This window comes from Aotus nancymaae, unplaced genomic scaffold (assembly GCF_030222135.1).
Source record: "Aotus nancymaae isolate 86718 unplaced genomic scaffold, 86718_ANA_hifiasm-v0.15.2.pri h1tg000016l, whole genome shotgun sequence".
Taxonomy (NCBI): Eukaryota; Metazoa; Chordata; class Mammalia; order Primates; family Aotidae; genus Aotus; species Aotus nancymaae.
The window spans coordinates 46,216,129-46,240,329 of NW_026988428.1; the positions used below are offsets into that span (position 1 = coordinate 46,216,129).

At 38.3% G+C, this 24,201-nt stretch overlaps 1 protein-coding gene across 5 annotated transcripts in view; it reads left to right on the forward strand.

Moving 5' to 3' along the window:
- MON2 (MON2 homolog, regulator of endosome-to-Golgi trafficking) overlaps window positions 1-24,201 on the forward strand; it is a 136,043-nt gene that overhangs the window by 39,419 nt on the left and 72,423 nt on the right. For 4 of the 5 annotated variants that reach the window (XM_064377288.1, XM_064377289.1, XM_064377291.1 and 1 more), the window contains 4 exons: window positions 3,458-3,652; window positions 21,166-21,290; window positions 21,763-21,899; window positions 22,632-22,785. In XM_064377288.1, coding sequence (XP_064233358.1) covers window positions 3,458-3,652; window positions 21,166-21,290; window positions 21,763-21,899; window positions 22,632-22,785 — 611 coding nt within the window. The remainder of the gene's footprint in view (window positions 1-3,457; window positions 3,653-21,165; window positions 21,291-21,762; window positions 21,900-22,631; window positions 22,786-24,201) is intronic. The other variant, XM_064377292.1, reaches the window with a different exon arrangement.

The following is a 24,201-nucleotide window of genomic DNA, read 5'->3' on the forward strand; positions in this document are numbered from 1 at the left end:
AAGATGACTTCTGGATTTCTGGCTTGAACAGTGAATTTTTTGCTAATATGGAGTGCTGCATGGGCAGAATTTTTGTTACAGAGGATACATTATTCAGTTTCATATGTGCTAATTTCGAGGCATCTGTGAGACATGCAAAATGTTAGTTGGACTTATGCATCTCAAGGTTTGGGGCTGAAATTATAAATTTAAATGTTCCTGGCTAATTGAAGATAAGGGAGTGAATGAGATTGTCTTTGGTGAGAACCTAGAGTACAAAGCAAGGGCATAGTACTCTGGACCTCTGAGGAACCTCAGCATTAAACGGTTGAGGATGAGCACATACAAGAGACTGAGAACACAACGCCAGAAGGCAGGAACAAATCTAAGAGAGTCTGACATAATAAAAGATAAAATAAAGAAGGTTTCAAGGTGAAGCAAGTAATCAGTTATATCAGGTGGTTCACAGAGATCTGGTAGGCCAGATGCAGTGGCTTATGCCTGTAATCTTAGCACTCTGGGAGGCTGAGGTGGGCAGAGCTTGAGCTCAGGAGTTCAAGACCAGCCTGAGCAGCATAATGAGATCTCATCTCTATTAAAAATTAAAAAAAAAAAAAAAATCAGCTGGGCCTGGTGGCACATGCCTGCAGTCTCAACTACTTGGGAGGCTGAGAGGTTGGAGGATTGCTTGATCTCAGGAAGTCGAGGCTACAGCGTACCACTGCATTCCAACTTGGGTGACAGAGCAAGACCCTGTTTCAAAAACAGAACAAAATAAAACAAAAACAAGGAGATCTAGTAAGATGCAGACTGGAAAGACTGGAAAGTGTTTGCTTTAGCCTCAGAGATCATGATGAGGATAATGAGAAGTGGAGAAATAAAGTTGGGATGGTTGGTAGTAGTGATTGAGGAAACCCAACTGTAGTGAGTTGAGTAGTGAGAAGGAAACAGTGAGTTGATAAAACTTTTTTTTTTTTAATTTTGAGACGGAGTGTTGCTCTGTCGCCCAGGCTAGAGTGCCGTGGCATGATCTCAGCTCAGTGCAACCTCAGCCTCCCAGGGTCAAGCAGTTCTCCTGCCTCAGCCTCCTGAGTAGCTGGGATTACAGGCGCCCACCACCACATCTGGCTAATTTTTTTGTATTTTTAGTAGAGATGTGGTTTCACCATTTTGGCCAGGCTGGTCTTAAACTCCAGATTTTGTGATCCACCCGCCTCTGCCTCCCAAAGTGCTGGGACTACAGGCATGAGCCACTGCACCCGGCCAGATAAAACTTAAAAATTGCTGGTTTATATATTAACTAATATACAAAATAATTATTTTTGTAAAATATGAAAGTGGACTGACTTTTCATTTTGGCAGTCAAAGAAACTAACTGTAGATGTGAGAGTATAATTTGAAATCATTTAGCTCTTAAGATCTCATTTTGGGGGAGAGAATGAAAAAGTATATTAAGATATTTATAAAACTCTGGAAGAGTATACATATAGAAGTTAACAACTAGCCCACTTATCTCCAGGAGGTGAGATTAGGCAAGACTTTTATCTTTTTATTTATCTGTTTTCAGATTTTCTTTCTTGAATGACTTTTCTTTCTGATTTTTTTTTTAAAGATATATTTAGGCCAGGCACAGTAGCTCACACCTGTAATTCCAGCACTTTGGGAGCCTGAGATGGGCAGATTACCTGAGGTCAGGAGTTCAAGACCAGCCTGACCAACATGATGAAAGCCTGTCTCTATTAAAAATACAAAAATTAGCCAGCATGATGGTGCATACCTGTAATTTCAGCTCCTTGGGAGGCTGAGGCAGGAGAATTGTTTGAACCCGTGAGGCAGAGGTTGCAGTAAGCTGAGATCGCGCCACTACACTCCAGCCTGGGCAACAAAGTGCGACTCCGTCTCAAACAGTAAATAAATAAATAAATAAATTATTTAAAAAATTTTGTGATTCTGACCAAACAATCTGCTTGATGCTTTATTTTCCTTCTCTGTAAAATTAAAAGATTAGGTCAAATGGTTTTATGATCTTCTCTTTGTTTATAAATTTATAACTTCAATGAAATTTGTATGACCACAACAAAATAAAATATATTGAGGCTTGTCAGTAGGCCTTACATTGTCAGTGAAGTGGGATTACTCTTGGCTAATACAGGCAGGGAATTAACAGGTTAAGGAGTGCTTTCTTTGTAATATATCGTAACTATAAGTAAAATTTAAGATTTGCAAGATTCTCTTCCCTGACTTGTAAAATAGTTATGCTGTTTGTCATTGCATGTTTTATCAGTTCATCATATTCTGTTCAAGCAGAACAAAATTTTAAGTTAATTATTAAATCTCTGCGTGAATAAAATTGTTCTTTGCAAAATGAAATCAATGAATTCTATAACTTATCCTTTAGTAGTAAATTTTCTCTCCTCACCTTACTTACTTTAAATTTTTTATTTGCTTGAATTTGTATAGCCTATTTTCTTTTTCTTTTCTTCTTCTTCTTCTTCTTCTTTTTTTTTTTTTTTTTTTTGTGGAATAGGTTCTCACTCCATTGCCCAGGTTGGAGTACAGTGGTGTGATCACGGCTCACTGCAGCCTCAGCCTCCCTGGGCTCAAGTGATCCTCCCACCGCAGCCACCCAGGTAGCTGGGACTGCAGGCAGTGCCACCATGTCCAGCTAATTTTGTTGTTGTTGTTGTTGTTGTTGAGACAGGGTCTCCCTTGTTGCTCAGGCTCTTCTTGAACTCCTGGGTGCCAGCAATCCTTGCACCTCAGCCTTCGAAAGTGCCGAGATTCCAGGCCTGGGCCACCATGCCTGGCTCTGTTTTCTTTCCTCTGTTGTTTATGTTTTTAATTGCCAGTGTCCAACTAAATTAAGTTTCCAGTAATCACCGATTATTTAATTCTGTTATCATTAAATGTTCCTTTTGAAGTTATATTCTTTTAAAAACTTCTTGAAATACTGATGATGATGATGATGATGATGATTTTGAGGTAGCATCTTGCTCTGTTACCCAGACTGGAAGGCAGTGGCATGATCATGGCTTACTGCAGCCTTGACCTCCTGGGTTCAAGTGATCCTTCCACCTCAGCCTCACAAATAGCTGGGACTACTGGTGTGTGCCACCACACCCAGCTACTTTTTAAAGTTTTTTTGTAGTTTTATAGACATGGGGTCTCACTATGTTGCTGAGGCTCATCTTGAACTCCCAGGCTCAAGCTGTCCTCCCACCTTGGGCTCCCAAAATGCTAAGATTACAGGCATGAGTCACCATGTTGGGTTCTGATGACTGTTCTGATCTTAGACTCTCTCAGTGCGAAGGGAATTTCAAAGTTGTATGTAAACTCTAAAATAATAAAATATATGAACTTCTGTAAAGCTAAATTATTAATACTGGTAATTGGGAAGTTTTATTTCCTAGTGAGATTGTGTTTTAGAAGTATTAAGTATAAAGTTAATTTTTTTTCTTTCTTTTTTCCTTGCAAATAGCATCAAGAATTTAGTTTCCTCCTCAAAGAAAGGGTATGTCCCCTTGTGATAAAGCTCTTTTCTCCAAATATAAAGTTCAGACAAGGTTCCAGCACCTCAGCTTCTCCAGCACCAGTTGAAAAACCGTATTTTCCTATCTGCATGCGTTTGCTGAGAGTAGTATCTGTTCTGATTAAGCAGTTTTACAGTCTTTTGGTAAGTGATAATTTCCTTATGTGTTTGTGTATATAATAGCATGTTGTGCCCTTTTTAAAAAGTGGTCTGTTATTGTGCATTTAGTTTTTCAATTCCGTTCAACAGAATTTTTTTTTTGAGTACCTACATGAATTCCAGGTACTCTAAAGGTTCATTCTGTCCTTTCTTGAATCTTGCTTATGTTTATATAGTATTCATAATGTGTGAAGCAGAGTCATAGCCTGTCATCTGAAGGCAGCATAGGAATTGTGGTTTAGGAACTCAGCTTCTTAACTAATTATCTGTATCTCATTTGAAGGATTATTAACATTATAGTCCCTTCAGTTTACGCTGCTTTCATTTATACTGCTTCGTATGTCCTAACAGATTAAACCAAAGACATTAAAGATTTGTTCAAATCTAGGATTAGAAACCAATTCTTTTGACTTACAGTCCAATATTGTAAGTTAATGAATGCCTATTATGTTGTGATATTCCTGATAATTCTATTTATGTAATGCTTTAGTTTTAAACATTCACATACTGTTTCTCAGAGAAAATAATACACTATGTTTTTTAAAATTTTGTGTTAAGTCAAATTCAGCATTGTGTACTTTTTTCACATTTATACTCTTACTTTATTTATTATTATTTTTTGAGATGGAGTCTTGCTTTGTCACCCAGGCTGGAGTGCAGTGGCACAATCTCAGCTCACTGCACCCTCCACCTTCCTGGTTCAAGCAATTCTTCTGTCTCAGCCTCCTGAGTAGCTAGGACTAGAGGCGCATAATTTTTGTATTTTTAGTAGAGACAGTGTTTCATCATATTGGTCAGGCTGGTCTCGAACTCCTGACCTCAGGTGATCCTCCCACCTTGGCCTTCCAAAGTGCTGGGATTCGAAGCGTGAGCCACTGCGCCCGACCCTATATTCTTATTTTTAATTAACAAAAATAGACAATACAATAATAATAGGAGACTTTAATACTCCACTTCCAATAAAGGTAGAACAACCAGACATAAGAGTAAGAAGGAAACAAAAGACTCCAACAACACTGTAGAGCAGTTGGACCTAACAGACATATGCAGAACACTCCACCTAACATCAGCAGAATACACATTCTTTTCAAGTGCACGTAGATTATTCTCAAGGATAGAGCACATGTTAGGCCATAAAACAAGTCTCAACAAATTTAAGAAGATTGTAATCATACCAAGTATTTTCTCTGACAATAGTGGAATGCAACCGGAAATCAATGGTGGAAGCAAAATGAGAAAAGTCACAAATGTATGGAAATTAAACAATACACTAATTAGGAGAAGGAAGGAAATAATAAAGAATACCATATAAATAAACAAAATGGAGAATAGAAAAGCAATAGAGAGAATAAATGAAAATACGAGTTGTTTTTTTGAAAAGATTAAGAAAATTAAACTTAGCTAGACTAAAAGAGAATACTCAACTAAAATCAGAAATGAAAGCGGAGACATTATAACTGATGCCACAGAAATAAGAAATCAAAAAGAATCGTAAAAGACTACTGGGAAGAATTATGTACCAACAAATAGAATAACCTAGAAGAAATGAATAAATTCCTTGAAACATACAACCTACTTGTTGGGAATAAAAGCTTGGAGTTGCAAAGAAAAAAAGAGTACTCAAATAAAGGATTTTTTAGTAAGGCAAATATGCTTCTGCAGAAGAATGCTGCTTGCAGGGCTGGTCGCCACAGGAAGACACTGAATAAAGAAGGGAAGAGGTTTTTACTTTTAATGTAGTTTGCCCTTGTTACTGGGTATGATGAGTTTATTTTCTCAGTAGTTAGGAGTACCAGGTGGGTTTTTTCCCAAGCTGGTTTGAGTTTTTCTTTTTTTCACCCTTTGATGAAGACGTGATTTTTTAGGCTGATGTTGTTGGGAATTCCAGGGGTGGCGCCTGTGCTTGGAGACCTTTGGTTTTAAGGGAAGAGAAAGTAGAAGATAGACCAAGTATATAATTTTAGAGTAACTGATCCTTTGTTTTAAAGGTAGGAATGTTGTCAGTATTGGAATATAAATAAGGTAATCCATATGGCATTTTATAGGGGGATAAGTTGATACCTTTTTGAGGCATGATTCTGATTTTTATCAAGGCAATGGGGAGACATTTAGTCTAGGGAACCGAGTCTCTAAGATTAATTTGGTTAGGTGACCTTTCAGAGTTTGGTTCATTTTTTTTACACTTCCTGAGGAAGGTGGATGTCAAGGGATATGATATTTCCATTTCATGTCTAGCACTTGGGCTTTGTAATGACGTGCAGTGAAATGGGTTTCATTGTATGAGTTAATGTTTTTTATTAGTCCAAACTTGTGTATGATGTTTTTAATTAACGTTTTAACTACATTACTGGCGGTTGAATTTGAAAAGGGGATAGCCTCTACCCAATGGGGAAAGTGGTCTACTATTATTTACAAGTATCTCAGGAGACTAATTGGGGCATTTTAGTATAATTAACTTGAATATTTGGGAATGGTTTTAGTCATGGATCCCTTCCCGTCAAGGGTGATTTTTTTCATTTAGAGTTTGTTTACTAGTTTTTTTACATATTAAGTAACTATCTGTAACTTGTTTGGCTAGGGTATAAAGTTTTATACACCAATAGACTTTGAGAACTGTATTACACATAGCTTGGGGTCCCCAGGGGGTTTCCTGATGTAGTTGAGACAAGACTTCCCTCATGAGGAGTATAGATAAACATTTTTCTTTGGTAACATCCCTTTTTCTTTTGGGTTTTTTTTTTTTTTTTTTTTTGACTCCTATGAATTTTTTGTTTTCCGCAGAAGAGCAAATGAGGATTGTAGTAAGGGGAGGAAGACGAGGGGTTAGGTGAAAAACGGGTGTTTCAGAGTAAACGGCAATTTGTTTGGCTATTTGATCTGTGAAGTTATTCCCTCAGCTTTTAAAAGAAAGATTTTGTGGAGAGAGATCCAAGATGGCTGATGATTAGCAGCTCGGGCACGTACCTCCCAGTGAAAGCGCAAAGAACGAGAGGACGCCACACTTTCAGACGAATATTTGTTGCTCACGGACCAGGAGATTCCCAGTGGAGGAGCCCCACGGGTCGCCAGGGCGACTCTTGTGGCCGGCGTGGTGGTTTTGCTGGTGCCTTAGCACGCCAGTTCTTGGTGCAGAGTCCGGAGATTCCCGGGCAGAAAAGCACCATCAATCTTAACACCACTGTTCTGGCCGGCTCAGTGGATTGCTCAGATCTCGGCGCAGGGAATCAACAAGTTGGACGTCAGAGACCCAGTTAGAAAGCCGGTAATTATAAAGACGACAGACGGACAAATATATAATGAAGGGAAGAAACCAGCGTAAAAAGGTAGAGAATACTCAAAATCAGAATGCCTCTCCCTCTACAGGGGATTGCAATTCCTTATCAGTAACGGAACAAGGCTTAATAGATTACACGTGTGTTCCAATAACAGAAGCAGGTTTCAAAACGTGGGTGATAAGAAACTTCTGTGAATTAAAAGAACTTGTTCTAACCCAATGCAAAGAAACTAAGAACCTTGAAAAAAGGTTTGACGAACTGTTAACGAGAATGGACAATTTAGAGAAGAATATAAGTGAATTGATGGAGCTGAAAAACACAACACGAGAACTTCGTGAAGCATGCACAAGTTTAAACAGTCGAATTGATCAAGCAGAAGGAAGGATATCAGAAGTCGAGGACCAGCTCAGTGAAATGAAACGAGAAGACAAGAATGCAGAAAAAAGGATGAAAAGGAATGAGCAAAGTCTCCAGGAAATATGGGACTATGTGAAAAGACCTAATTTACGTTTGATAGGTGTACCTGAATGTGAGGAAGAGAATGAATCCAAGTTGGAAAATACTCTTCAGGATATCATTCAGGAAAATTTTCCCAACCTGGCAAGGCAGGGTAATATTCAACTCCAGGTAATACAGAGAACACCACAAAGATATTTTTCAGAAGACCAACCCCAAGGCACATAATCGCCAGATTTATTAGGGTTGAAATGAAGGAGAAAATACTAAGGGCAGCCAGAGAGAAAGGTCAGGTTACCCATAAAGGGAAACCTATCAGACTTACAGCAGATCTCTCAGCAGAAACCCTACAGGCCAGAAAAGAGTGGGGACCAATATTTAACATCCTTAAAGAAAAGAACTTTCAACCCAGAATTTCCTATCCAGCCAAACTAAACTTTATGAGCGAAGGAAAAATTAAATCTTTTGCGAACAAACAAGTACTTAGAGAGTTCACCACCACCAGGCCTGCTTTACAAGAGCTTCTGAAAGAAGCACTATACATATAAAGGAACAACCAATATCAGCCTTTCCAAAAATATATCAAAAAGCAAAGAACTTTAACACAATAAAAAATTTACATCAACTAATGGGCAAAACAGCCAGCTAGCATCAAACGCCGGTATTAAACCTATATATATTTTAATTGGATAAAAAGCCAAAACCCATCGGTATGCTGCATCCGGGCCCATCTTACATGCAACAATACACAAAGACTCAGAGAGAAGGAGGAAGATTTACCAGTCAAACAGAGAGTAAAAATAAACTAATAAACAAAAAGCAGGAGATGCAATTCTCGCCTCTGATAAAGTAGACTTTAAAGCAACAAAGATCAAAAGAGGCGAGGAATGACATTACATAATGGCAAAAGGATCAATGTAACAAGAAGAGCTAACGATTCTATAGATCAACAAGATAGAAAATTAACAAGGATATTCAGAACTTGAACTCAGACCAGGAACAAGTAAACTTAATAAACATTTATAGAACTCTCCACTTCAAATACACAAAACATACATTACCACCTCACACCTATTCCAAAGGTGACTATATAATTGGAAGTAAATCACTCCTCAGTAATCGCATAGCATTTCATAGGTTTAAATGAAATATTGGTTGGCTGTTTGTTTGTTATCTTCTTCCCTTATTCCTTCCTGACTACATCATTAAGTATAATTATCAGTATAAAAGAGCTTTTCAATACCCATTACTAAATTGCATTCTAGCCTGGGCAAGAAAGCAATACTCCCATTCTCTCTCCCTCTTTCTTTTCCTTCTCCCTCCTCCCCATTCTCTCTCTCTCTCTTTCTCTTCCTTTTTCCTCCTTCCTATTCTCTTAAAAAAAAAAAAAAAAAAAAAAAAGAAAGATTTTGTAATAAAAGATTTAGCAGTCTTTTTTATCTTATGAATAAATTTACTAAATTGCTGTAATATGGTCAAATTTTTAACACATTTTATTGTTTCTTGTTAAACTCATTATTCACAGGTATTGCAAACCAAGGCAAATAAACCCACCTTCTTTTGAGCTTTGTACAACTTATTATATGCCCTTAAGTCGAGTTTTTCTTATTTTCTTTCACACTTGTGAAATGTCTGGCACAAGCAGACATGAAGACAAAGCTGCTTTTTTTCTCTCTTTTTTTTAAGCTCATAACGTACAGTGAAAAACTAATATAAAGCATTTTAGTTTTTAACATTAAACCATACTTAGGCTTATAGTTTGTTTTCTAAGAAAGTTATGGTTTAGTGTAAATTTTTTAATACTCCAAATATACATTTTTATGTAGATTTTTGAGTGCCACTGTTAAAATTTTAAGTTTTTTATGTAAGGTTTATTAAAGAAACACTGGTAGAATTCTAGTATTTGTAAAATTCTAAGTTTTGGTGAATACTGTAAATATTACAGTTTGTATTAGAAAGTCATGATGAATTTAGAATTAAGAGAAAACCTATTTTATAAATATTTTATTTGATTAAAAATACTAGGCTTATACGTTTTAAATAATTTAAGAAAATATCTTTAAAAAAAGGACTGTGAGAGGCCGAGTGTGGTGGCTTACACCTGTAATCCCAGCACTTTGGGAGGCCGAGGTGGGTGGGTCACGAGGTTAGGAGTTGAAGACCAGCCTGGCCAAGATGGTAAAACCCCGTCTCTACTGAAAATGCAAAAAATCAGCCAGGTGTGGTGACGGGCACCTGTAATCCCAGCTACTTGGGAGGCTGAGGCAAGAGAATTGCTTGAACCCAGGAGGTGGAGGTTGCAGTGAGCCGAGATCGCACCACTGCCCTCCAGCCTGGGCGACAAAGTGAGACTCTGTCTCAAATAAAAAAAAAAGACTGTAATTTAACAGTAATCTGTATATCTTTAGTTGATTGTAAAAAAAGAAAATGAAAACAATGAAAACGTTGCAACTGGTATGAAATAACCCCGTAATGTCTCTATTACAAGAAAACAAAACTGTACACATTTATAAATAAACAGTTTCTTCACCAGTTAATGAGTTTTTTTCTACACCAAAGTCTTTTTTTCGTTTGCTACCAGACTGGGCTTTGTCCCTTGTTCTCTGGATGCCAGGCTGTGTCTGGAGTGTCTTTATGCTCTTGCTGTCTTCCGCTATCTGCATGCCAGAGCCACATTTGTAAGCGTTCTTATCAACTTTTACCTGAGTAACACTGGAAACTGTGGATGCCCTCCTCTGGGGTGGGAGTTTCCTAGCAGAGGGGTGCTTCCCTTCACACTCCTTGTGAAGCTCTGACAGGCTCTGCAGTGCAGGCAGACTGTCTTGGCTTGAGTGGGAAGGAAGTTAGGGTCAGGGGTGTTAGGTGGGGGAAGGTGGCCTGGGGGGGTCTCATGTATTGGTGGACTGTTTTGGGGGTAGGGACTTTATTAATCTTAAAGGAGTTGGCTTTTGGCTTACTTCCTGCAGTCGTTAGGGGGTAAAGGAGGACAGACCCTTGCCACTGACACAGGGCATAATCTGTTTTCTCCTGGGAGACAGGACTCTTGTCATTAATATATTTTATTAAAAGCTGACAAATCCAACCCTCATTTGACCCCAAACTTTGGCGAGAAAACTGAGGGTTTGAGGATAATTTTTTGAGTACAAATGAAATAATATTTTACTTTGTGTGTGTGTGTGTGTGTGTGTGTGTATTTAGTTCTCTCATTACCCTTCTAATATTTTAATATGAGACCTAGGGGACTATTGGGGGAATATTATTGCTATTAGTTTTATCCTTCCCATTCCTTGCCTTACTTGTACATTTCCCACCCTGAGTACTGGTCAGGCTCAACCCCTCGTATTAGAGATTTCTTGCCTTCCCCTTTCCTAAAGGCTCAACTCCCCTTACTGGAGACTTTTTGCTTTTCCTATCTTGGAGGTGTGGTATGAGGCTGAATTCCTTGTATTAGAGATTTCTTGCCTTCAAATTGTGTGTCTCACTCACATACTGTCAACCTCCAAGTTACCCTGACCACCAAGAAAATATTTTGTTGCCCCTGCGACATTTTCTACCTTGGTCTGTGCACAGAGTTGCCTGGTTGCCACAGTATGTAAGGATCCTTTCCACCTATGTTGCTGAGAGTCTGGGTTTATTCATCACTCCAAGTGGAACCTGATCTCCTGTTGGTGAGACCACCGCAACGAGGCAGCAGGACGCGTCTTCTCCCAAGAGGTGATCGCTGGCCCCTCCCAAAGGAGAATGGGAATCCTGGGCGAGCTCCCAAATCGTTGGGAGTAAAAGTTCAGAATGGCAAAGAAAATGAGCACTCCAGTAAAGGATTTTTTAGTAAGGCAAATTTACTTCTGCAGAAGGGTACTGCTTGCGGGGCTGATTGCCATGAGAGCACACTGAACAAAGAAGGGAAGAGGTTTTTGTTTCTAATGCAGTTTGTCCTTGCTACTGTGTTCTGTTTCCATTGGCTGGAGTTGGACCACACAATTTAAGCTGAACCCGATTGGCTAACTTGAAGAGCACAGGAGTGTGCAGGATGAGGAAGGAAGGGCAGTTTTGGTGGGAAGACGCATTGTGGTGGGAAGCGCAGTTTTGGCAGGGGGGGCAATTTACAGAGTGAGTAGTAGATGTGGGCTCTATAGATTAGGACCAGCAGGAAAATTGTTTACTGAAACTAGGGCAGGGAGGCAGAAAGGATAAGGAAGTCTGGTCTTGGAAGTGGAGAACAAAGAACAAGAGAACCAAATAAACTAAGCCTTTTGAAGAGGAACTTCTTTTTGTGTCTAACACTACTGAAACTGAATCACAAGATAAAAAATTAAATAGACCTATAACTAGTATGGAGATTGAATTAATACTCAAAAACCTTTCAACAAAGAAAAGACCAAGAACAGATGGCTTCACTGGAAAATTCTACCAACCATTGAAAGAACAGTTAACAAACTCCAAAGAATTGAAAAGGAGAGAACACTTCCAGATTCATTTTATGAGGCCAGCATTAATACCAAAGCCAGACAAAGATACTGCAAGGAAAGAAAACAGATCAAGATCCCTAATAAATACTGATAAAATTTTTTCAAGAAAGTACAAGGGCTGGGCGCGGTGGCTCACGCCTGTAATCCCAGCACTTTGGGAGGCCGAGGCGGGTGGATCATGAGGTCAACAGATCAAGACCATCCTGGTCAACATGGTGAAACCCCGTCTCTACTAAAAATACAAAAAATTAGCTGGGCACAGTGGTGCGTGTCTGTAATCCCAGCTACTCAGGAGGCTGAGGCAGGAGAATTGCCTGAACCCAGGGGGCAGAGGTTGCGGTGAGCCGAGATCACGCCACTGCACTCCAGCCTGGGTAACAAGAGCAAAACTCCATCTCAAAAAAAAAAAAAAAGAAAAAAAAAGAAAGTACAAGGAAACTGAATTCAACAGCATATTAAAAGGATTCTACATTATGACCAAGTGGGATCTATCCCTGGAATGCAAGGATGTTTCAACATACAAAAATCAGTCAATATAATACACTACATTAAAAGAATGGAAGATAAAAACCACATGATCATCTCAATTGGTGCAGAAAAAGCATTTGGCAAAATTTATCATCCTTTCGTGATAAAAACACTCAACAAACTAGGAATAGAGCTAAACTACCTTAACCCAATAAATGCTATTTATGAAAAAACAATGACTAATATCACACTCAATGGTAGAAACCTGAAAGCTTTCCCTCTAAGATAAGGAACAAGGCCAAATTGCCTACTCTTGCCACTTCTATTCAACATGGTACTGGAATTCCTAGCCAGAATAATTAGGAATGAAAAAGAAGTAAAAGGTATCCAGATTGGAAAGGAAGAAGTAAAATAATCTCTATTTGCAAATGTAATGTTATATGTAGAAAACCCTGAATATTCCATACTAGAAAAGCTGTTAGAGCTAAGAACTAATAAACATAGCAAAATTTGCAAGATAAAACTCAACACACAGAAATCAGTTATGTCTCTATATGTTAACAATGAACAATTCCAGAAAGAAATTAAGAAAACAATTTCATTGTAAATTATCAAAAAGAATGAAATACGTTAGGCATAAACTTAACCAAGAAGGCCAAAGACCTATACATTGAAAAACTATAAAACATTATTGAAAGAAATTAAAGACACAAAGAAATGGAAAGACATCCAGTGATAGTGATTAAAAGACTTAAAATTGTTAAAATATTCATACAATCCAAAGAGATCTATCAATTAAACGCAATTCCTATCAAAATTCCAACAGCACTTTTTGCAGAAGTAGAAGAAACCATCCTAAAATTCATATCAAATCTCAAGGGACCACGAATTGCCAAAATTATCTTGAGATAAAAGAACAGAGTTGGAAGCCTCACACTCTCTGATTTCAAAACATATTAGAAAGCTACAGTAATCAGAATGGCATAAAGTGGTACTGGCATAAAGACACACACAAAGACCCATGGAACAGAATAGAGAGCCCAAAAATAAACTCACACAAATATGGTCAAGTGATCTGGGTGTCAAGACTACTCAGTGGAGAAAGGATAGTCTCTTTAACCATTATGCTGGGAAAACTGGATATCCACATGCAAAAGAATGAGGTTGGACCCTTATCTTATGCCATGTACAAAAAATAATTCAAAATGGATTCATGACCTAAATATAAGACCTAAAACTAAAAAATTTCTAAAGGAAAACATAAGGGAAAATCTTTATGACATTGGATTTCACAGTGATTTCTTGACTACGATACTAAAAGCACAGGCAACAAAAGCAACAATAGACAAATGGAACTACATCAGACTTAAAAACTTCTGCACCTCAAATAAAATAGTCAACAGAATTGTATTAGTTTTCACACTACTGGTAAAGACATACCCGAGACTGGGCAATTCACAAAAGAAAGAGGTTTTTTGGACTTACAGTTCCATATGGCTGAGGAGGCCTCACAATCATGGCAGAAGGTAAAAGGCACATCTCACATGGTGGCAGACAAGAGAAGAGAGCTTATGCAGGGAAATCCCAAACCCCTCTTTTGTTTTTGAGAGAGTCTTGCTCTGTTGCTCAGGCTGGAGTGTGGTGGTGCCATCTTGGCTCACTGCAACCTCTGCCTCCTGGATTCAAGCGATTCTCCTGCCTCCTTAGTAGCTGGGACTACAGGCACATACCACCACACCTGGCTAATTTTTTGTATTTTTAGTAGAGCTCCAAAATGATCTCCTTCGTCTCCATGTCTGACATCCAAATCATGTTGATGCAAGAGGTGGGTTCCCATGGTCATGGGCAGCTCCACCCCTGTGACTTTGCAGGATACAACCTCCCTTCTGGCTTCTTTCATGACCTGCTGTTGAGTGTTTGTGACTCCTCCAGGCACACAGTGCAAGCTGTTGGTGAATCTGTCATTCTGGGGTCTGGACGGTGGGCCTCTTCCCACAGTTCCACTAGGTGGTACTCCAGTAGGGACTCTGTGTGAGAGCTCTCACCCCACATTTCCCTTCTGCATTTCCCTAGCAGAGGTTCTCTGTGAGGGTCCTGTCCCTACAGCAAACTTTTGTCTGGGCATACAGATGTTTCCATACATATTCTGAAATTTAGGCAGAGGTTTCCAAACCTCAATTCTTCTGTGCACTCACAGGCTTAACACTACATGGATGCTGCCAAGGCTTGAGGCTTGCACCCTCTGAAGCCATGGCCCGAGTTCTACATTGTCCCCTTTCAGTCACAGCTAGAGTGGCTGGGATGCAGGGCACCAAGTCCCTAGGCTACACACAGCACAGGGACCTTGGGCCCGGTCCACAGAACCACCTTTTCCTCCTAAGCCTCTAGACCTGTGGTGGGTGGGGCTACCTCAAAGGTCTCTGACACACCCTGGAGACATTTTCCCTGTCTTGGTGATTAACATTCAGCTCCTCGTTACTTATGTAAATTTCTGCACCCAGCTTGAATTTCTCCTCAGAAAATGGGATTTGCTTTTCTGTTTTGGGGCAGGGGATGGAGTCTCACTCTGTCTCCCAGGCTGGAGTGCAGTGGCATGATCTTGGCTCACTACAACCTCTGCCTCCTAGGTTCAAGTGATTCTCCCACCTCAGCCTCCTGAGTAGCTAGGACTATAGGTGTGTGCTGCCAGGCCATATTAAGAGTAAAAAGGCAGCAGTGGGAATGGGAGAAAATATTCACAAATCGCGTATCCGAAAAGGGATTAAGTGGTCACTGTTAAAAACAAAGCAGAACACCAGAAAGTAAGAAGTGTTGTCAAGGATGTGGAGAAAATTGGAACCCTTGTGCAGTGTTGGTGAAAATATAAAATGGTGCAGCCTCAATGGAAAACAGTATGGAAGTTCCTTAGAAAACTGAAAATAGAATTACCATGTGACCTGGCAATACTATGTCTGCGTATAAATTCAAAAGAATTGAAAGTATGATTTGAAAGAAATAATTTGTACACCCATATTCATTGTCACATTTTTGTAATAGCCAAGAGGTGGAAGCAGTTCCAGTGTCCAATATCAGATAAGCAAATCAAGACTAGTCTTCAACACATGAATTTTGGGGATATATAAACATTTAGACTATAGCATTGTTTTACATACATTAATTAATTTCAACTTTACTGTAAGCCTATGAAGCAGGCGTTCATATTTCTGTCTTACAGCTGAGAAAATGAGGACCAGGATGCTTATATAATTTACCTGAAATTATGCAGTTTATAAGCTGAAAAACTGGGGTGTTAACTAATTTTTTAGGCTCTAAAGCACACACTTTTACCTCCACTGCACTTTACTACTTCACTGTTTTCTTAGTTCTCTTTTTTTTTCTCTCTCCAAGACTGACAGTGGCAAGTTTCTGGTACTGCTTCTGTGCCATTGTCCATATTTTGACCTTTGTCCCTTTAATTGGTGGGGGTGAAACATTGGTTCCCAATAAGGAACTCTAGGACTGTGTTTGCAAAGTTGAGATTTTCAGATGCATATAAGAAAGTAATTCCTCAGTATTATAATTGGCTACGTTGGCACATGTTTATTAGTTTAGAAAAATTCAGGCATTCTACAGTTTCTTCAAGGGCAAAAGTTAGAGGCCTGGTAGTTGTAGGGTAAGCTATATATGGTTGATGTGAGATGCCTCTCTCTTACTTCTCTGTATTTTCTTTATTTAAACCTGAAATGGTACATCTCCTAGAAGAAATACTAGAGGAATAATTCTTTCACTTTCTAGTCTCAAGACGGCTTTATACTCTTTGATTTTTTTTTTTTTTTGCAAGAGGAAGTGGTCATTTAATAAATAACCATGTGGGAGAGGGGGTGCTACCATTCAGAACACTCTGGCAGGTAACAGAACGTTCCAGAGCAGAAAGGTTCTGGGTATGCCCTGGCTGTCTGCCATCTCTGGCAGCACACCACTGTTCCAATCACTCAGCCCTTTGTGTCCCTATTGGTCCCTGAAATCACCTCAGCTGATGATACTGGGGGTGGGTGGTAGGAGGGGAATGCTGGGAGGGAGTGACACTTGGGGATCCAAGACAGAGAGACGAGGACCCAAAATAAATAAATCATGTTGAATGCCCTATGAAAATGCTGACCTCTTTATATTAAAAAATAGGAGCTTTGAGGCCGGGCGCGGTGGCTCACGCCTGTAATCCCAGCACTTTGGGAGGCCGAGGCGGGTGGATCACGAGGTCAAGAGATCGTGACCATCCTCGTCAACATGGTGAAACCCCGTCTCTACTAAAAATACAAAAAATTAGCTGGGCATGGTGGCGCATGCCTGTAATCCCAGCTACTCAGGAGGCTGAGGCAGGAGAATTGCCTGAACCCAGGAGGCGGAGGTTGCGGTGAGCCGAGATCGCGCCATTGCACTCCAGCCTGGGTAACAAGAGCGAAACTCCGTCTCAAAAAAAAAAAAATAGGAGCTTTTATGTATTTGATCTGTCATTATTTACTTTATGAAGAATGAAAGCTGAAATGATACTAAACCTATACATGTTAACGTATTTTTATGAAAAATAATTATGTTTTAAAGAAAAAACATTACATTTTCCAAATGTAAATGTCTTGAATGTAATAGGTAGCTGAATTCTCATATCTTTTGTCTTCATTCTGTTGCGATATGTTTTTTGGGTTGACTCATATGATGAAAATCTGGCTTCATAAAGACATGTAGTTGGAAGGCAGAATTATATGAATGGCCTTTTTAGATAATAATGGTGGATAGTCTTCTTTGATACTGTAACAAACGGGACCAATGACTCTTATAGGTCTAGGATCTATCTGAAACATTTTTATACTGTGTTACAGTAAAATTCATTTCATTCATCTTAACTTCAAATGGATCTTTTAAACCATGCATGATTTTGTAACATGTATTTTAGTTGTGTATTCTAAATGTTATCACTTTGTGCAGTACAGAATATTACATTTGTTAATACCACCACCATTTATTAGAAGAGTCTTAGGTAATCTGATTTTTGCTTGAAAGCTTAAATTTTATTATTGGCAACAAACATTGTCAGTTGTTTACTCTAAAGTGACAGACTTATTTTGTTCATTTTTGAGAAACTGGACAATATATACATAAGTGTAAATAATAATGATTTACTGTTTGCTTTTTCAGTTAAAATGTTATTCCACAGGGTAAAAAGACTAGCTCACTGCACAGCTGTGATTTTCTTCCAACAATGATGGTACTTTGATACACAGCAAAAATGTTTCATGTGTATTTCTTGTTTTGTCACACAGAACATTAAAAAGACATGTACTTTAGGGGTCACATTTAATAAAATCAATCTGTATTTTATTTTAATTTTAGTTTTGATTATTCTTTTTTTTAATTAATATGTTTTTTTAAGACAGAATTTTGCTCTCATTGCTCAGGCTAGAGTGCAGTGGCACAGTCTTAGCTCACTGCAACCTCTGCCTTCCAGGTTCAACTGATTCTCCTGCCTCAGTCTCCCGAGTAGCTGGGATTACAGGTGCCCGCTACCATGCCCAGCTAATTTAAAAAATATTTTTAGTAGAGACAGGGTTTCACCATGTTAGCCAGGCTGGTTTTGAACTCCTGACCTCAAGTGGTCCGCCTGCCTCGACCTCCCAAAGTGCTAGGATTATAGGAGTGAGCCACTGCGCCTGGCCCATTTATTACAGTTCTTAAGTGAAACCAATTTTTAAAAAAAGTCCTATGTGGGAGTGGAGAATCCAATGACACTAGTATAGTTTGGGGTTACTGCCTTGATTTCTGCCAAGGCACCAGCTGTTTTGCCCACTGTTGCTTTTCTATCATCAGTACAAATGTCAGTGCATTGAAAATGGCAAATAATATATTATTATGAAAAGAAGTTTGAACTTGCAGACCACCTGAAATTGTCTCAGGGACCCCTAAGGGGCATAGGGACTGCACTTTGGGAATGACTACCCTAGAGAATTGTGTGCTTCCCAGTATTCACCAGATTATCTCACTCTATCAGGTAGCTCAAGGGTGAAGATAATCTTCAAAGATTAGTTCTGTTAATACATCTAGAGTGACTAGAGGAAATTAGAATTTCTCATTCATGTAGTAGAGATATATTAGCTACTATACTATATTCTTTTCCCTTTCTGTCATCCAAAGTAGGTGCTTTTCTGCTCTCTGAATCACTTAGGATATGTGCCCAGATAACTTTCCTTAAGCAAGTGCTCTTAAGGAATTTATGAAACTAAATTATTAAGAGGCTAGTGGCTAGGTGTCGTGGCTCACACCTGTAATTCCAGCACTTTGGGAGGCTGAGGCGGGTGATCACTTGAAGTCAGGAGTTTGAGACTATCCTGGCCAACATGGCAAAACCCCAGCTCTACTAAAAATACAAAAATTAGCCAGTCATGGTGGCACACACTTGTAATCCCAGCTTCTCAGAAGGCTGAGGGATGAGAATCACTTGAACCCAGGAGGTGGAGGTTGCAGTGAGTCAAGATTGAGCCACTGTACTGCAGCCTGGGCGACAGGGTGAAATTCTGTCTCAAAAAAAGAGGCTAGCATATCTCTTTTCTGCCCTTGACTTAAACTGGCTTTAGAAAGGAATGAATGAGGCTAAATTGTCTTGTCCAAACTAATTTTCTACTTCTTCACAGACAAAAGATCTTATCAGTAACAAATCCATTAGCTCCAAGGTTGTTAACTCTGACAAGCTCCTGAAAAAATGGACTTCTGCATGAATGTACTGCCAGATTTTCTTCATTGTCTCCCAAGCCAGCACTTATGTACAGGATTCTTTATTAGACTCTGTGATATTGAGATTAGAATGTCTACCTTAGTAACTTTGATTCATCTTAAGCCATCAGATATTTCTTGACAGCTAAATGATAATCTAGTACCAAAACTAGTTCAAAAACATTCATTACCCTTCATGTTGGTATAGTGGAGTTCGTGAAGTATCTGGGTCACAAAAGTGGGATTTACACCATAAATGCTAATTGGAAAACCTGTTGTTTCCTTATGAGTGCAGCCTCTTGGGGGAAAGACTTAACAGATTGACTGTAGGTTTTGTCCATTGAGGCTCTTGAACCGTTCAGTGCTCTCAACACTAGTTCTCTGCTCAAACTTTCACACTTGACAAGAAGAAACAAAAGGAGAACAAGGTTCCAGACTTCAGGAAAGAGGCTCAAATCACAACATTTTAGTGGCTCCAGCATAATTTGATAAATGATTGGTTTGTATTATAATCATTGTGTCATTGAGAAAAAAATGATACACTTTTCAAGGCAAGTTTTATAAAAGTATTATTCCTTTGGCTGGGATATACTTGATGCTTCTGAGATCCTTTATATTCTTGCCTTAAAGCTTAGCTGATGAACCTTAAATTCGTCCACCACATTTATATGCCACTTACACTCTAAAGCTGATGTTGCATTTGTTGAAGGACTTAATAATATTAAAACCCTCCAGTAGAAAGAGCTGTTGTCCGATGAGTCACTAGCATGGTTCTTTCTTCTTCAGTTGTTTCTCTGAAGAGGGGTCACTTTGTTTAGAAAAAAAAATAATGCTCTCTTCATTTGCATGACACTTTATCATGTTTAGAGGGTGTTTTTTCTTGCATTTTTCTCATTTGATTTCCCAGGAAGATGTAGATATTTTCACCCTTTATTTATAAAAAAGGCAACCACACTTGTCCTTAATCTGCAAGGTTGCTGGATAAAGAAGCTGAGCCACCTGAGTTATTATCTGGTTCTTTTAAACTAAGCTTTACTTGTTTAGGGCAATGCTAAACCTCTGCATATACTTCCCAATCATTAGCAGTCTAAGTGATAATATTTTTGGTTATTCCTCCTGTGTCATTATGATTATGTCCTACTTTTAAGCATCCAGTTACAGATACTGAAAGACATTAGAAAATACTAACAGCTAAGACTTTGCGCTAAAAACCTGAGGGCTACTATATTTCCCCAAATTTCTTGTCCCACATTATGGTTCACTCATTTTGAGATACCCCAGCTAAAACATCCAGTAACTTGCTGCACCTTGTAGCAAGAATCAATTTGGCCTAGTAATCACTGTGTCAGCTTAATTTTTACCTCCCAGAGGTCTTGCTGTATCATCAATTAATAAGTAACAAAAACAATCCATTTACCTTTGAATAAACTGGTTAGCTTTTGTTTGTTCATTCATTCAGCTATCAGACATATAATGAATAATGCTTTCAGTGTGCCTTGAACATTATTTATTTTTGAAGAGCCTGCTGAGAAAATGGTCTATATTAACAACAACAGTAATGATAATTAATACTTAATTAGCAGTACAGACCCTGTTCTAAGAGTCACATCTGTCAACTGCTGTAGGTTCCTCCTTATTTTTCTACTACAAAATTTATGCTAAGCACCCTTTGGCTTGCCTCTTTGTTTCCTTAGCAGCAAAAGAAAGTATGGAAAAACTGTTCTGAAGAGTAGAACATGCATCCTGTCAGCAGTTCATGTGGTACATGCTATCTGGCAGTTTTTAGAAATGGAGATGGCATGATGATACTCTCTGCTTTCTAAAGAGCAAGGATAAAGGATTAACCGTATTAGCAGAGTACTAGTATTTTCAGGAATGTATTTAGAGAAATACTGTGATTATTTTTACTGTTAACATTTCCATATACAACTACTTTTCCTTTCTCTGTTTCTCCACTCCTCATTAAGAGTTTGATTTCTAGTCTAAAAGATTTTATTGGTTTGTCCATAGCACTAAGTTAAAAATAAGAACACAGTCTATAATTCTTGTATTTGATTCAAAGAAATAATATTAAAAAATCATATATTTTTAGGTAACTGAATGTGAGATATTTCTGTCACTTTTGGTGAAATTTCTGGATGCAGATAAACCACAGTGGCTACGAGCTGTTGCAGTGGAATCAATACACAGATTTTGTGTGCAGCCTCAACTATTAAGGTAAAACCTCTGCAATAGTTTGTTAAATAGAAAGGTGAATGTTTATTGACTTGTAAACTAACCTATAATAGGTTAATAAACTAGTGGGAACACTTTTGGTGTTTATTCCCAGTATTAGTGATTTCTAAACAAAGAAAATAGGATCTATGAGGAAAATAGTATCTATAAGGAGAATAGTATCGATAAGGAGGGGTAGTGGGTATAGATGTGGAAAAGAACTGTGAGGTAGACACATGTGGTGAGTGATAGACATCATTCTGAATTTACCAATTTAATATAGCCAAAATGATTTGTAGAACCCATGACCTCAATCTGAACCTTTGTCCTAAATTAGTAAAATCACTTAGGTGTAATGAAGAGTTTTTGAGTATAGCATGGTAACTCTTACAGTAATATCACTTGTTATGAAAAGGTTTAAAATTTTTAATACCTTCCAATGTTTTTCCAAGAAACATTTTAAATTATTTTACAGATCATTTTGTCAGTCCTATGATATGAAACAGCATTCTACCAAGGTTTTTCGTGATATTGTAAATGCACTGGGATCTTTTATACAGTCCTTGTTTCTTGTCCCCGCTACTGGAAATCCTGCTACAAGCAACCAAGCTGGTAAAAACATATTCATAATTCTGTTTCATATATTCTGCCATAAGTTACAGTATTGACTGTTCTGAGAGGATATTATATAGAAATCCTGTGGTAGAGAAATTTAGGTTACCTAAATATGTTGATAGTAAATAATTACACTTAAAGAATAATCTAATCTCACTGAAGCAGTTGTGTTTCTTTCTTTCCAGAATAGGTTTTTTTCTCTGACATACTTTCAGTTTATCTAATTACATAAGAACAAAAGTTTAGATGCTAGTCTTCATTTTTAAAAGAATCTTTATTTTATGACTCCCTTTAAAGAGTCTAAATGGTTACCACCTTAGGAAGCTTTAGTCTCTCTCTAAAGGGGTTAACATGGTTCAAGTTTGTTTGGGAATTTGTATGGTTCGTTGTTTCCTTTTACCTTCTTTTCTTCTACTTTTTACTGAGTGATGGTTTTTTATACTTTATTCCCACTTCTGATAAAAAGTGGTCTAATGAAAGATATGCTAAACATTTATCAGTATTTTTACTTCCTCTAGTAGCTTTTATTTTAAAAAGGGAAATGGCATTTTAGGGAGATAGGAAGACTCTCTAATAGACAAAATAGTACTGATTTCATTTATTTCTGTATTACCCATTCTGATAGTATAGACTTTTTTTTTTGAAGATTTACCAGGTGTTTGAATATTACTGATTTGTAGTCAAGTAGTAAATTGGTATCTTTCCTTTTTTTCGCTTCTTCTCTAACAGGAAACAATAATTTAGGTGGCTCAGTCTCAGCACCAGCTAACTCAGGAATGGTGGGGATTGGTGGAGGTGTTACTTTGCTCCCAGCATTTGAATATAGGGGAACCTGGATACCTATTCTGACAATCACAGTTCAAGGCAGTGCTAAAGCCACCTAGTAAGTAGTAGTAGCATTATTTTATAAGGAATGATATTGTTGGGGATGATATTTAACCTAAAATGCTTCTGTCTGTATAATATTTTAAATTTTAGACTCAGTACTTCTGATGCATTTTAGAGCACATTTTCTTTTGTTGTATTTTGAAAATTGTATGTAGGACTGGATTTTATTTGTTTTTTTTTTTTTTTGTGCTCTTTGTAGACTAACAGCATTATAAAACAAAATGTGATTTCTTTTCGTATGGACCTATTAGCTTTCCTAGACAGCTTTTTGGTTTAAGTATATGAATTAGTTTCAGACCACTTGGGCTTAGGTCTTCTCATATTAGCTGAGTTACTTACAAAAAATTAATCTTTTTTTTTCTTTTTACCTCATTTCTCTCATCTATACAATAGAAGTAGTGATATATCTCATTTTCAGAATTCTATGTGTAAGAAAAGTTATTTTAAGTGCTTAGCTAATCATACTAACATATGGAAATTTTAGCAGCAAAAGAAAGTATTTTAAGTGCTTAGCTAATCATACTAACACATGGAAATTAAAAGTGCTTAATGGATTCCATATCTGTTATTTTTAAATTGTTTTTCATTAGCCATTTCAATTTATTTTTTTTTTTTTGGAGACGGAGTTTCGCTCTTGTTACCCAGGCTGGAGTGCAATGGCGCGATCTCGGCTCACCGCAACCTCCGCCTCCTGAGTTCAGGCAATTCTCCTGCCTCAGCCTCCTGAGTAGCTGGGATTACAGGCACGCGCCACCGTGCCCAGCTAAGTTTTTGTATTTTTAGTAGAGACGGGGTTTCACCATGTTGACCAGGAATCGATCTCTTGACCTCGTGATCCACCCGCCTCGGCCTCCCAAAGTGCTGGGATTACAGGCGTGAGCCACCGCACCTGGCCCTAGCCATTTCAATTTAACAAGTGCGTACTCAGTGATGTATTACTGATTTTTTAAAAGTTTTAATGAAATACAGTACTTACAGAAATAAGGCAGTCAATACTACATGTATTTAACCTTGCTGCAGTTACTGTGAGGCAGTCACAGATATATTTTGAGTAATTGGTATGTATAATTAAATGTGGTGGCTCATGCCTGTAATCCCAGCACTTTGGGAGGCCAAGGCGGCCAGATCACCTGTGGTCGGGAGTTGGAGACCAGCCTGACTAACATGGAGAAGCCCTGTCCCTACTAACAATACAAAAAATTAGCCGGGCGTGGTGGCACATGCCTTTAATCCCAGCTATTCAGAAGGCTGAGACAGGAGAAACACTTGAACCCGGGAGGTGGAGGTTGTGGTGAGCTGAATTGCACTATTGCACTCCAGCCTGGGCGACAAGAGCAAAACTCTGTCTCAAAAAAAAAAAAAAAAAAAAAAATCCTTAGCCATGTATGGTGACTCATCCTTGTAATCCCAG